The sequence below is a fragment of the Perna viridis genome, chromosome 1 (genome assembly GCF_037379345.1).
Source record: "Perna viridis isolate PV_CMFRI_1.1 ecotype Kerala chromosome 1, ASM3737934v1, whole genome shotgun sequence".
Lineage (NCBI taxonomy): Eukaryota > Metazoa > Mollusca > Bivalvia > Mytilida > Mytilidae > Perna > Perna viridis.
This window is the reverse complement of record NC_142445.1, coordinates 58,350,278-58,366,042: the sequence shown is the minus strand read 5'-3', so window position 1 is coordinate 58,366,042 and position 15,765 is coordinate 58,350,278. Positions and strand designations below refer to the sequence as shown.

General features: G+C 32.7%; 1 protein-coding gene across 2 annotated transcripts; it reads left to right on the top strand.

Moving 5' to 3' along the window:
• Positions 1-4,930: 4,930 nt before the first annotated feature.
• Positions 4,931-15,548, top strand: LOC148629569 (uncharacterized). Of its 2 annotated transcripts, none has more exons than XM_088553726.1 (2): positions 4,931-5,338; positions 14,563-15,548. In XM_088553726.1, the coding sequence occupies exons 1-2, from the start codon at positions 5,115-5,117 to the stop codon at positions 15,062-15,064; spliced, it is 726 nt and encodes a 241-aa protein (XP_088409852.1). In that variant the 5' UTR covers positions 4,931-5,114; the 3' UTR covers positions 15,065-15,548. The 2 variants fall into 2 exon arrangements, with proteins under 2 accessions (XP_088409852.1, XP_088409860.1); XM_088553734.1 differs by lacking the exon at positions 4,931-5,338 and adding an exon at positions 13,948-14,072.
• The last annotated feature ends 217 nt before the right edge of the window (positions 15,549-15,765 follow it).

Below are 15,765 nucleotides of genomic sequence, written 5' to 3'. Positions count from 1 at the left end.
TCCAGGACCAATAAGAACCAAACTTTATGTGAATGTTCCTTTGGATATTCTGATGAACTGATTACTATATATATATATTCTTTTATTATTTATTTTAAAAACTGTTGCAAATAGAAGGACATTAAAACTTTTAATAAGCTCTTCAGTCCGATGAGATCGTTAATTCAAGTATATTGTACTGCCCGTTTATGAGTTAATCCCAATTTCATGTCATTCTTGCCATTTTGAATTTTTCGGTTGTTACCGTGAAATGTATAAAGGTTAATTCTTCATCATAACTTAAGAATATATGGAGTTATGGACCCTAAAATAGCATTTTTTCAACATTTATTTTGCTAATTTCTTTATACTATTTCTTGGTATGAATATTCCTCAGGGTTTCCGGCCTAGACCTGATATGGGGATGTTTTATCCGTCGACAAACAAAAAATAGACTGAAGGGGGTGAGAACAAATAACATTTTTTTTTTGCAAATAGTACCATAACTATTGGGTTAAGACGAACTTGGAAGTCTATAAAATTGTTCAGAAAGCTGAAATCTATCTATTGTGAAATTTGTTTATCCTTTGACAAAAAACCATAACTAAGAAAACAGTAGGGGTCAAACAGCAATCTTCTGCAATTTAAAAAAAAAAAAGAAAAACAATGGTTTAGACAAAATTTAACCATGGATATATATTTTTTTGTTGTTGATTTTTTTTTATATTTTACTTTTTAATGATCAAATACTCTGGATCCCAAAGTGCCAATGTTTTGAAACTTTATAGGGATGTTGGTCTTAATGCTCTTTACAAATTGTCCATTTTTATGGTATTCAAATGGCTCGGCGGGTATTTTAAGTGATATAAGTAAAGGTGCCTCTTCAGTTGATGAACTCTTTGTTCCAATTGATACGACTACCGGTAAATGGTTTCAATTCTCTATGTGAGAGATTCTAGCTCTTTAGAGCCTCTAGTTTACACTACTAGGCTTTATTTACAAAGATGAGGAGCTTAAAGTTTTCTTGTTAATCTCGGTTTTCTTTTGAAATTCATTCTCCTTCCTCGACCCTGTTTAAGAATATCATATGGAGAAAACAACCATTTTAAATAACTACAGGTATACGGACGAGTGTATCTTTAAATGACCTGCTCTGTAGCAAACTGAACATGCCGTATATTTGACTTGTCCTAGTGGGAGGCATATGGTTATATATCATGTGTAACTTTGTGTTCTGATTTTGATTGTGTAACACAACTTTAAACAGGGAGATAGTCGCTATAAATATAGGAGAAAAAGGAATAGATATGTAGAACGCAACATATGCACCACCGTATAACCTCAATGCAAAAAGTAAATACTAAGTAAAAATTAATTGCGTTTTGTTGTAACGCTAATGTAACTTTTCGTTGGTTTCAACGCAGATGACAAGTTCAGAAGATAATCAAAGCCTGGAATCAAAGTGTCGTTAGAATCCTGTTTTAATGTTCACACTTTGAATTCTTATTTGCTCCGGAAAATTAGTTTAATACTTTAAATATTGGAATACTTTTCAATACAATAAATCTTAAACGTTATTTAAACATTGAAATTTGAAAAGTTTATAATAGCATTGTATATCTTTTTGTCGTGTTGTAAAACCATACAATGAAGGCGTTTTCGTCTAATCTTATTACTTATTATATTTGGCAAGTGCATGTACATGTAGGTTAGAACAAACACGGGGTTTGTCACTTATGCCATTTGCGTATTTAGGACGGTAAAACATATCCTAATATTGAGAACTATGTCTGATTTTCCTGCAATTCTATGGGAATTTCAACGATTATGGCTCTTTTTAGTGACACTGAACGGAAAATATTAATTTTGTGTCAGCTTTGATCAAAGGCATGGATATTGACCCTGATGCTAACCGCTGTAACGGGTAAGTCGTGTTAAGTCTACTTTGATTAAAGGTGGTTCACCAAAAAATATATCCCAGACTTTTCGTATCCCTGGTTTATTCTTCTAATGGATTTGTTCAAATATGTGAAGTCAGTATTTGTAAATGAATTGGAACAATTAGAGAAATATTTTGTATTTCAAACATATTTATATACTCTTAAAACGCCCGTCTTTCTAATGGGACGCATCACGGAATACCAATGTCCGTCTCTCCGTCGTTCACATTTCGCATGATAACTCAAAAATGCTGCCACCACTTTTTGTTAAATATTGGCGAATTATTTATTTTTATTGATGTTAGCTCCCTTTTGCTTTTTATAAATTTACATTTTTCGTTTTTGAGTTATGGAACTGTATTTGTACAAAAATGGGGTGATTTTCTGTTATCGGACTATGACTCAAAACTCCTTGCAGCAATGTCAAAGACACTTTGATGAATTGTGTATTTATTTTTATGTAAGCTGCTTTTTAAATTTTTTGTAAAGTACCGAATTTACGATTTGGAATCATTGGACTTCACAGTTTTCGGATTTTATTTTAGTTGTAGTTGTACCTATTTTCACGAGACTTTATTTTATATTGATGTAAGATCCCAGTTATTGTTATGAATTTCTAATTATTCGTTTTCGAGTTTTTTTACTTCATTCATAAAAGGGGATTTCCCATATTTGAACAATAACTTGAAAACTCCTCCAGAAATTATCATGAAACTTTGTTGAATTAGTTTTTTTTACATAAATGTAATATCCTTTTTTATCTTTATAATTTTTGTGTCAAATATTTAGTCAAAATTCAGAGCTGTCCATCTGTTCAGGGTTCGACCTCGCTGCACTCTGTGAAGCATTTTGTTTTTCTATCTCTTCAGTAGACTTATAGCCGCTTTCTGTTTTACTATGTATCCCGTTATGTATTACTCCCGAGCTTTTCACAAAGCACGAGCAATGCTCTTTGCAAATCTAGGACTTCAGCTGATTCCGTTGTACCGCGCTAACTTGCAATTAAGAGGCAGAGTATTAAGCGTGGCAGCGGTGTAAAGGCTTTAAAATAGCAAACACCCTATGAACAGGAGCTTGATACGTTATATTACAATATAAAGAGTTCTTCCTCTTTCGTAATCTTTTATCTATGAAAAGAGAAAAAAAAGAAAACTGCAGTGATTTTTTTTACCTTGAATCATCCCTGTCTGGTTCTTTATAAAAGTTACCGCCATTGGGCAAGTATATTTACAATGATTGTAAGGAAGCAAGTGTCGTTTTATCATAACAAAGAAGTTATGGTAATCTAATTTAGGCAATGTAATGATATATAGAGACAAGCTGCAAGCTCATATATATTTTTCTTTTTTTATTCTTATTTCAGAATTAGTAGATGTATCTATTTACCCACAATGAATCGTATTTTCTCGATAAAAGTATGCAAGTGTCTGATAGTCTTCTTCTATATTGTCGGATAGCCGCGATTGATTAACATCCCGACAATTCATTTCGTCAACTTTCTGAATTACTGATTTATAAGGTATAAGCTGCTTTTGAGTTGAACTAAGTCAATAATTTGTACTTGTATTGTGTCGAGATACTTGGATACTAAGTGGCTGTTTCCTGTATGGTAACGTCCAGAAAAAAGGCAATCATCGCAGCACGCAACACAGTTGAATTTAATCAATATACCTACAAGTACTTAGATGTACCTAATAGAAAACCGACATTTACGTGCTCACTTTGATGATTTGTTTTTGTTTGCACGATGATTTTATTTGAAAATCCATCATTTAAAGTGCTTAATGCAGTGTTTAAATAACACTGATATTAGGTGTGCTTTTTTTTAACTGGAATTTAATTGCACTAAGTTAAGAATTATATCGATTGCAAATTCCGTTTAGTAGAACAATAAGTTTACCATTTAAGCTGTTAGCATACGAGGGTGGAAAAACATATAATAAACTCCAAGTTAATGTCCCGGTACGTGATAGCTGATTTCCATAGTCATTGTCAATGAGCAATTCTAGTTTAATGGATCCTGTTTTTGCTCTCTGAATGTTGTTGACACTGTATTTCTTTTAGTAGTCATATTTTGATGTTTACGCCTCATCTGATTAATCGAACTGAAATTATAAGACCAATATTAAGACGTATTCACCACCCCCCTAATCAATGATTTTCTTTAAAAGAAACTGTAAACCTTGGATTCACACCAATAGGTGTGTGTGCATGTGTGTGTGAGAGAGAGAGTTAACATAGTTGTCAAATTTCTTCTGCTTCTCACTTGATAGTTCTACATGTATTATAGCCTTTGTCGTATACAGTGTTTAATTGTACCTGGTCGTTCAGAATTGGTTAATGCTGATTAACCAAGTTTACCGAGTCTTTACTGTTGTTGGTCAAGTTTTATTTTAGTATGAGTCCTGTTGACAAAAGCACATAATACAGATAATGGTAATATAGTCGACTTTTTAATTGAAAGCAATATATAGCTGTTGAAGAGTCTCTCATCTTTGAAAACCATTTGCAGAATCGATGAACGGGGTTAAAATAAATGTAGACATAAGGATGTTTACACAAAATAAAACGCTTTTGACTTGGTTAATTCATAATTTAATCCAAAATGTATATTGAGATAAGTGACGCATTCGCTATCATTGAAAAGTTTTGTTTACATTGGATTAGGTACAAATGGCTTCGTTTCCTTATCAGTAGGTTGCCGATAACCTGTATATACCCTCACAAATTGTAGGTTGTCTTGTAAGACTTGAAAAGTAAGCGGTTTATCAGGTGTGTTGTGGAATTAGCTCATATCTCATTACGACACACAAACCAAATTAAACTCTAATACCATTAATGAAATTTTAGACCATAACTACTTAAATGTAATGCGAATAAGTGTAGGAAACTTTTAAGTACGCGTAGAATTCCTATTCTCAATTGTATCTTTTTAGAAACACGATAAATTTTGCTTTACAAAAATTCACGTTGAGTGAATGCAAATTAAGGAGGAGTCGAGGTTTAATACATAGATCTCAAACTGTTTTCAACACAAGTAACGATTTTTAGGTTTCGTGCCAATTAAAATATCCAATTCATTATCAAAGTGAATCGAAATGAACTGATATGGAATTTATTACATCGGAGATGCGTTGTGTTTATTTTACTTGGTGATTACTAAAGTTGTGACAATTAACAGGACAATTTGTCAAGATGGACCACCACCTTCAACCCTCACGCGGACTCACAAACAGCAGTCGGGACCATATATTTATAACCCCTTCAGTAATGTCAGATTTTGGTGATAATCATTTATTAGGGGTTAAGACGGTTGATATCACGTTTGTGCAAAAGGACTATAAACGATTAGGACCAGTGAAAAAAGTATTTAGACAAAAAGTGAAACCCATTAGTGAGGAAAGTCTTTCAGAAAATAGGTACGTGTATACAATTTGATTGATAACCTCTTGGTTATTATTTTTTTTGTTTTACTCGAATTCTGGCAGTTTTGGTATTGGAACAATTTATTTTCACCAGTTTTATATTAGTTAAGTTTTTCTAAAGTATTTACATAAGGTTCTTTCAGATTCAATTTCAAATATTTAAAAAGTGTTATTCAAAACTTTGTAATCCTCTTACATTGAGAAAGAATTAATATAAAATTGTATTTGAATTAGTTTATAAATTTCTTTGTTGTTTGTTCATCACTTTGTTAATTTTTATAAATATGAACTACATCATGCATAGTGTAAGTGTTAACAGAACTATCTGTTACTAATAGATTGTCTTACATGCTTAACAATATTTTGGATGATGTACATTTTTACGTTTTGTCATTTAAACTATTAGTCTAAGATGAAATATGTGATAAAAGTTTAAAGACATTATAATTTTTATGGTCCCCGTATGAATGAGGCAAAATCTCGGAGGATATCTGTTAATTTAACATTCAGGTTTTAAATATTAAATTGAGTGGAGAAGCTTTCTTCAAATACTTAAATTTTTATCACTCGTATTGTCTGTTTGTAAATATTTATAGACGTTGAAAAAAGGACTAGAACCGAACAGGACATTTAGGGAAACCGGGTTATAAGAAATATAAATATAAATGTAATTCTCTCTATCTGTTTAAAATTAATTTAACCATGCGAGTGTTATTCCGCGATCAATACTGCATGGCGAAGGACTAAATAAATGTTCATTACTTATATTATATAATTCTAAATTGTCAACTAATTTATCGACGATACGTAAGAGGATTGAAACCTTGTAATGTTTTCAATACTAGACAGAATTCGGTCGATTTTAACAGTAGCATTTTCCGAACTGGTTACCAAACTATTCCGTATGATATTAAAATATGGTTAGAGTAGTTCAAATAATTTCTACACATTTTGTAGCCTAACGATATTCAAATTCTATTGAAATTCTTTTTAAGAAAATATTCTAACTTATAAAAAATTTGTAAAAAAATAAATATCGCAATCTCATTTTAGATGTGCGTTGTCAATACGATTCCCCTTTCCGATAAATTAGCTACCTGTTGATTCTCGACAGCCTTTATTACAGATGACGAAATGGTTAAGTTAATGTTTACGTCGACCCCCCCCCCTCATTTTTTCTTTTCAAATCCTTTCATTTTGCGAGTTCAGGTTTTCTATCGAAACCCAGTAACTAACAAGAATATCTAGTGCTTAATTTTAAAAATGCGTTAATTGGATTTGATATAAGATTTTTATAATTGCTGTGGTATGTTGTTCTTTGAAGTCTTCTCGTATGGTTTGTCTTCTTGAAATATCAATATAAACTTCCTCTGGTGTACTGATTATATGTCTAATGGTGTATTTTTGCATTTTATTCCTTAATTAAAAGTATAACATATCGTTTATCAATATTTATGTCTAGAAAAATTCTTAGTTTGTTATGGCAATTTTGACACCACATAGAGATCCATTGTTTAAAAATCTTTCCCACGAAGGATTGTTGTTCAGTTAAGTGATCTTGTTTTTTCCCCTTCGCGGTTAAAAAGTTTGATTTGCTTTTTGACGGTACATAAAAGTAAATTTAAGCTTTCCTACTTCCTTGCGTTCTTCCGTTTAAAATCATATGCTGATCAATATGATTCTTTTCGCTTTAAGCGATCATTGCATTGTCCTCTGTTGTAAGAAGTGATAGAATGAATCTCGTTTATTATTTCAGAAACCAAAATGGTTTGTTTCTAAAATATATAATGTATGCTTATTGTTCTTTAGTTTTTCCTGTGTTATATCTTCTGTCAAATAGCGCGCCATCGATATGCACTTGATTGTGCGTTTTTTATTTTACACCGTTTGGAGTGGGGTTGTAAATCGGAATTTTAAGCATGCTTTTTTGCGTTGTATTAGTTAGACAGGCTATATACTTCCTCAAAAAGGATATCGTAGTTCTTTAATGATAAATTTTCTTGAATTTCTTCTGATTTAATCTGTCACTAGATACGCACATGAAGTCTACCAGATCTTCATTGAAGAATTTGTATATTAACAGATATATTACATCCATCATGAACAAAAATTGATCGCTAAACAGCCTGATACGTCATGCAAGTAATTCCATAATAAATTTTGAAGATTTTTTTTCGGATCGCCTTTTCGGATTTCGTAAATCAAAGATTCCCCCTGCTAAGGTGACTGTTTTTACCAAACTTGTGCAACTGTACACATGCTGTCATTTTTGCAACTGTATTAAAGTAGATTGGTCTAAAAGCCCTTAAATGGAAGGATATCTTTCCAATTTTCAATATCTCAGACTATGAAACATATTTTATCAGTGTTACTATATGAAATGTGTGTATTGGTCTGTTATAAATTGTATTTAAAACATCTATACAATTATATCTGATCGATCTAATCGTTTAAAAAATATCAAATCAAGATAAGATGGCGATAAGAGTTCGGAGGGACCGGTCGGAATCCGGTTCAAGTTCTTGTATATATACAGTCAAGAAAAATCTCGTCTTATAGTCTTAAAATTTATATACCTTCAAGCTACCCTGGGTTATTGTCTTAAAGAATCCTTGAGTCAAAGAGATGCCATAAAATCGATAACACTTTATTGTTTTATATTCTGAAGACAATTAACTTCGCAGATCAACAAACGAGTATAAAGCTAGGACTGGTCCGGTTCCTCTAACGGGTTACCATAACCGGGTTTCACTTCCCGTGCCGGAAAATAATACCCTGTGTGTGAATAGTACTTTTTGTTCAAACAGAGTATTATATTTCAGGTTTTATAGGGATTTAATAAATATAGAGAAGACATTGTTAGTTCAACTGAACGTTTAATCTAATTCAATATTTTGACATGACACACATGGAATAAAAAACTAAATCTGTTTACAATGGACTTTCTGGTGATAAATGGACAGAGTCCAGTTCTTCATTCAAGGTAAATAAATATAACCTGTCTTGATTTAGGAAAAAAAATTGCTTTATGTCGTGTGATTTCGTCAGCTGTCGAACTTGAAACATATCATTATTTTGTTTTAGATTTTGATGTTATATTTCGTAACTTTAATGTTGGTGTTTGTTGTTTTTTTTTCAAAACCGAAGGTAAAGCTTCTTTTTTATTTTCCAAGATGAACAAATTTGCAGTGCATGAATGCACATCGCTCAATCGATTAACTCTTGTCTGAGTCTCAGAGATGTCAAGTATGTACCCGGGAATACTCTGTTCTTAATTTATAATGCAATGTAACGATGTTTTCCTTGCGTTTAAATGGGGTAATTTCGGATCAAATAAGCTGTCAGCGTAATTCTTTTCTCCGTTCTCCGTCCAGTTGAATTTAGGCTAGAACCATTCGATTTTACATGCCGGCCATGAGGGAAAAATTCGTGGGGGGTGAGGGCTTCGATAAACGATTACAAGGATTTAAGAATGTCAAATAATCCTGCTGTACCTGTATTGTGATATGTAATTCTTGAATCGCTTTTTATGGATATTCAAATGAATCGAGACCATTCCTGTGAAATTTTACAAGAAGTACAAAACTAACACACAGCTAGAGCACTCGGTGTTCAATTTACCGTAAAGCAGGCGAGGATCGCGAAAAATTTTGAAAAGGGGTTAGGAAAAAGGTTATGTTATCAATTATATATATTAAGTACCATTCTGTGTAAGAATCAGGCAACGGGTGGCACATCATATTTCTCAATTTGGTCTCTTTTTTTTGCCTCAAATGCATTCAATACATCTAGAAAACAGCTGAACAGCTATTTAAATTTATCCCGAAGAGTTGGTGACGTAGATATTTTTTGACTGCTTATATAAGGAAAAAATTCGGCAAAATTTCCCCGCCATTTTTCCATAGTGCATTTCAAATAAATTTGACCTATTAATATCTTAAAAGGGCAAACTTTTCAAACATTTTGACAGTAACTTCTTGATTGATTGTAATTTCTTGAGGTCATGAGGTATAAATACTTGGATTGTGCAATAAATGTCTGTGTATTTTTTCTTCATGTGTCACACCTTATACACATTTTGCCCGATTCTTAGACGGAGAAGTACCTAACTATTATTTGCGCTTTGTTTTAAAAATTTTGAACGATATTAACAAGAAGGCTGGACTCCAACTGCCGAATCCCCAGGATCCACCAACATAACCCTCAAACTTTAACTTAGCTCGACTTTTGTATTTGATTAACTATTCTATTGCTTGTATGCATTGAACACAAGAAGGTAGGACACTATTTGTTGATAATGCAAGTAGTATTTTAGAATTGACTTCCTTAAGAATCGACCCTAGATGACCATTGTATTCTTTCGAATAAATCCTCGTCATGCGCACTGGCCACGACGAGAGGATCATTATTTGTTCTTTTTTTTTTTGAGAAAAAAATGGTTTTTTTGTACTGTACTAAGTTTGCCATAATTTGCCAGGAGTCCTGAATACATTTCTTATTTTTACTTATAGTACATATGAGTGGCAATATAAAGCTATAATATCACTGTAGTACTGCATTCTGTCCCTTATGGGTTTAAAATTTGGTTAATAAAGAATATTGTACATTGTTGATGCGCACTTTAAAGGGAACTTATCATGGCAGTGACAAAACACTAAAAATACGAGTATTTTATCCCCGTTTATGTGTACATAGTGGTTAAAACCTTAGCAAATATTTCAAAGTGTTGAACTCATTTCCAACTGTATATATTCGATTGTCATTGATTAAAGATATTAAATAACTTCCCTATATATCTAAACAAATTTTAAAAGCTCAAAATTCAATCATTCCGATCAAATTGTTTTTTTTCTTAATTATAATAATCAAATACGTTCATGAAAACATTTTGCAATTTCAGTTAAATTTTTAGCAGAAACTTTCTAATGAAAACAGTATTGAGTAAGACTTGTAAATATTTACTCAAACACTTGTAATGCAGTAATTGTATTTGCATCTTCGAGAAACTTACTCAGTATAAAGTATGGGAATATTATAGGGTTATATTTTTTGTTATTCTTTAGTTTATTTATGCTCAGTTTGAAATAGACGTTAATTTTGTAGAAGTATAATTTATCTGTAAATAGCTGATATTCCTTTATACAGTTCTACATGTTTAATAGAACTTATGTGAATTTAGTACATTCAATTTATGGAAAGCACAAACAGAATTAGTTCTTTCATTTGTATCTTACCTTATTTAACAATTTATTGTGTGTGATCTTCCTACAACAAACATGGACGACTTTTTCAGAATAAATACGTTTACGTAAGAAATCATATATAATTACAAAAAAAAGTATATTGTTCATTGATTGCCAGTTTTGTTCAATGTTTGAAAACTTGTACACATTATTTATTGCGTATCGACCTCTACAAAAATGTATGTCCAACATAAAAGTTTTTGAGTTTGCTACATGTATATATTTTACAAGCCGCACCATTTTCATAGTAAGTTATGATTGATCGCCTACACCTCCGTAATGTGTATTTGACCAATTTTCAAAAAAAGGCATTCCACATTGCCCTAAATAGTGTAGTAGGCTTAGAGATAAATGGCCTAAAGATTTCCCTTTTGTTTCTATATAATCACCCAAACTTTTCGGGCCTAAAACAAGAACGGAGCCCTGGTCCTCTTTAGATTAGCCTACGTTTTATAATTACACTGAAATAGCTTTTAATGCTTTTTTTTGGTGAAATTAGGGACTTCATATTCAAATTACACGTATACCCTCTGATGAAGTAAAGCAAAATTATAAATGCTTGGAGTTGAGTATAGTTTTACTTAAATCTATATTTTCTACAGTTTATATCTCTGAAAACAGTAGTTTAAATTCGATCTTCTATTTATACGATTTATAGAAATAAACAGTTTATTAGTGTACAAAGAAACAGGCTTGAATAATTAGGATACTGTAAATTTATTAGTATTTATTAACCAACTACCATAAACACGTTAAAATATGTCAAAATCTTACCAATTGATATGAATTTTGAGTTAGAATTGGATTTCATGAACTTTGATCACCAGGACTAAAAGCTGCAGAAACACAGAAAAAAAATCTTCCATTTTATACACAAGGATATTTAAGACTGATTAATGCAAATAAACCTACATGTTCTTGGTAAAGGCTAAAAACCACTAATTCCACTTCCCATAGGCTTCTATGCTAATTTCACAATATTCAATGGCTTCTCTGGACTTTACCTTAACTTTAACCTGCAGAGGACTATATATCAGCATGATTCTACATATGTCAGCTCACAATCCTCAGAATGGCATGTGGGGTTAGCAGACTTGCAGTGCAGTACTGGTCACCGGAAGTGAAGTGTCTATAAATAGCATGGGAAATCCCAGTGTTTTCACTAGATAGGGGTATATTTAGAAATCATTATGGAGATTAGGCTTCACATCACAAGAAGCAAAATGCACCTATAAAATGTACAGAAATGTTTTTCCTTTCAGAAACTGTTTAAATTTTTTAAATGAGATGAGAACTTTTTTCACAGCACTATGAGCAACAGGGGTAATTTCTGCGTAGGACTATTTTTGCGTACGTTCCAAATGCTCATTAGTTGAATTGGTGGTCTGTAGCCTAAAACACGAAAATAACTATTGTACTTATCTAGTTGAATTGGTTAATAAAATTGTCGATAAATATGTTATTTCATATTGGCCCTGTTATAGGTTTCGGTCAATCATATTGGACTGGTTAAATTCCATATTGGCCTGGGTGTATTAGACTTGTTAGTCAATAAAGGTATAATTGCGTAAGGTTTTCCATATTGGCTAGTTATTGGTCCTCCGCTAGAAATATTGGACTTCGGCTACGCCTCAGTCCAATATGGCTAGCTTTGAACCAATAACTCAGCAAATATGGAAAACCTTACGCAATAATATTATCGTATACATGTTACATGCTGCAGTCTTTGATATTCGAAAACCTAAAGTACTCGCAGCACTTTGCTTAATTTACACAGCCAATTTAAAATTTAGTTATATTCATCTTATATTCGTCGAATAATTCTTTTCTCCTCCTACTTAAATCGCTTGGCTTTTGTAGTACCCTTCAACATTGATAACCAAGGTACGTGTGTGGAATAGCTAGGTACTTTTGTCATCATGTGATACATGTATCGGTGGATAGTGTAAATTTAAAGTGATACGATTATCACTTTCCTACTTAAAAGCTTTTAAAGGGTAAAATTCTGAGATAAAATAGAATGTAATTGGACATAGAACGTGTTTTGGTAAGTATCTAGCCCCTTATATATCCCCAATAAATATTATCAAATTCTTTCTGTTGTAAAATACCTGCACACGAGAAGTAGGCAAATCAATTATGTATTTTTCTATTTCCTTTGAAGATTAAATATTGATAAGTAACGGAAATATATTGTCGCCAATTGGAGAAAAGGTAAATAAATTATAGATATAAAAGGACATTTCTCATTATTGCTTTGACTTACAATGCAGAGCAAAGGCATTTATTTTATTGTTATGTATAGTTCGTGTAAATCTCTTTCGAGCTATGGGTATTTTATTGACGTAATCAGACCAGGTCTGGTAAATCTTTGTGCAAAATTCCATACTCCAGGAAGTCTGGGGCTTGGTCTAAGAGAAATCAATCATTATTCTTAATTTTGATTTTTTTTTTCGCTTCTGACTTTGTTCAGTGATTTAGATAAGTCGTCGTTTATTTATATTGGTCTGACCATTTCACGGCAGACAAAAGGTTCGAATAATGTGGAAATGACCCTTGTAAGTTGGTATAACTTAAATCCAATCCAACTGCCTGTAAATTTAGCAATAAAATATGTTTAAACTAAACTAAGGGTTCGAACCCCACTGAATGTATCGCAAATCTGCACTAGCCCATCGATTCTAGACTTTGATAGACCCTTAATTTGATTAGAATGAACGAGTAATTGAGAGGAAATGCTTGTATTGCTTTAAATAATTTAAGGCTCAGGGGTAGGACGAGTACAATATGGGCACATAATTTAAGGCTTGGGGGCAGGATGAGTACAATATAGGCACATAATTTAAGGTTGGGGGCAGGACGAGTGCAATTTAGGCACATAATTTAAGGCTGGGGGCAGGAGAGTACAATATAGGCACATAATTTAAGGCTCAGGGGCAGGACGAGTACAATATAGGCACATAATTTGAAAATCCGTACTGCGTAGAACTGTTATCATTTATAATTTTATTTGTATAAGCGATTTTATTTAAACAACACCTATTACAAAGATCTCACTTTCAAAATAAGGTATAAATACAATTATTTAAACTACATGCATTTTAATAAAATTATCAAAGGTCAGTCTTGAAATGGTGAAAAGCATGAATTACTATTATATTGTTCTACTTGCAATGGAATGTATTTAACATAAAACTGATGATTTTGTTATTTTCCTTAAGGTAACACACGATAATAGATTTTTAAGTAAAGAATGTATATAAGATTAACTGATCACTGTCTCTCCAATAAATGTTTACTTAAAGATTTTCCCCTAAGATTTCGTACAAAACTAAAACAGAACTTAGATTTATATCCTTTGGTAAATACCGTAAGATAACAATCTGTAAGATGGTTTCTACTGTGGAAATGCATGTAGATGTGAAATCTATAAGGTTTCGGAGAAGTGGTACTTGTCTTTTATCTGCAAGGATAACAAGAGCACGGTAAAGTCTGATTAATCTCAGTTATTTTGTCATTTTCCATGAGAGTTTGCATAAATTTTGATGTTTTCAATGGTTTGAATTGTGATAGTTCTCTTGCCTTTTTCTTCCTATACAGAAATCGTGATGGTCGTTTCATTCCACAGTGAAGTAGGTTCCATTCCCTCCATCATTTCGGCAGCCATAGGTGTTCATTTCTGTTTTGTCATTTTATTCTGGTTAAATTCATAAGAGCATATGAGTTTGACGCCTATGAGAGAACCTCCTTCTTAAAATGAGCCCGTATTTTAGAGCTTTATACAGCATAATTGATACGACTTGAAACTTTTTAATGCGAGAAAGTCATTTGTGCTTAGCTGCTGAAGCTTGATATATTATTTCATGAACTTCAGATCTGTATGTTTTACAATTCTAGCTTGTTCAGTTACGAAGAATGTTTATTTTACTCGCGCGTATTAAAACAATCTTACATGTATATCAATTTTATTTTCAGGGCAATGGGAAGTGAAAGCGATGGTTATGATTTCTGTGACGAAGCCATTGATAAAGTAGCAAAGGCAAATTCAGTTAGATTGGACACTACACAAATTTTACCAGAGGTTGCTGCCTCGCCGTGTGCTTTCCATACTAAATCAGACAGATCAAAAAGCGAAATTCAGAATATGTATATGACAAACCACCATGCAGGACACTTACCACACAAACGTTACAAACAAAAACAAGTGACAAATACCTCATTAAACACACGTTCTAGGGTGCCTAGGATACCGACAGACACCGATGTAGGACAGTTAGAAAAAGATTTGGACAAATATCCAAAATTCCCCTCAGCCCTCCCGGGGCACATGCCATCAAAGGAATTTGTAATGACGTGGTTGTTACATGGGTCAGAGCCGGATCACCATTTCCCGGAATTAACTACACCAAGAAACGTTAAGAAGAAAACTAAACAACACAAACTAGGTGCTATAAGGAATTCTTTTCTTAGTGAATAAATCAAAGTGTAGTTTGTGGACAACAACAGTCAAATGATATGGAAGACTAGTGATTCAACTGTGGATATTCAATAAGTGATGTGGTCTCACCATGTGTGAGTCTCTCGATGTTCGCTAACTGACGTGGTCTCGCCATGTGTGAGTCTCTCGATGTTCGCTAACTGATGTGGTCTCGCCATGTGTGAGTCTCTCGACGTTCGTTAACTGACGTGGTCTCGCCATGTGTGAGTCCTTTGATGTTCGTTAACTAATATAGTCTCGCCATATTCGCTCATCACATCGTTGTGAACATTTCTCATTTGCTTCCTTAAAATGCCAAGTGTAATTTGGATCAAGTTAAAGGATAAAAAACATGTCTTGGATGCTTTTACATAATTCAAGTACCAATCTCTGTATGAATCAGCCATTGTAAAAACACTATTTGACAGTATAGTTTCATTATTTGTACCATATGTAGTAAGGAGTAAAGACAATATTGACCAGATCTGTATTTTTTGTGTGGCAATGAGTGGTATTTAAATGAAGTGCACTTTTCAACTTTCAATTCACTGGAAGACAACACCTTCAAAAGGCAAAAGTAAATATGTACAAATTAAATGGCATTTTTTTTTGGTATGAGAGACTGCATTGGGAGGTCATATTTTTTACCTTCATTAATTGTCAGCATACTGTCTGGCTGTTGTTATACCTGTTATAAGGAT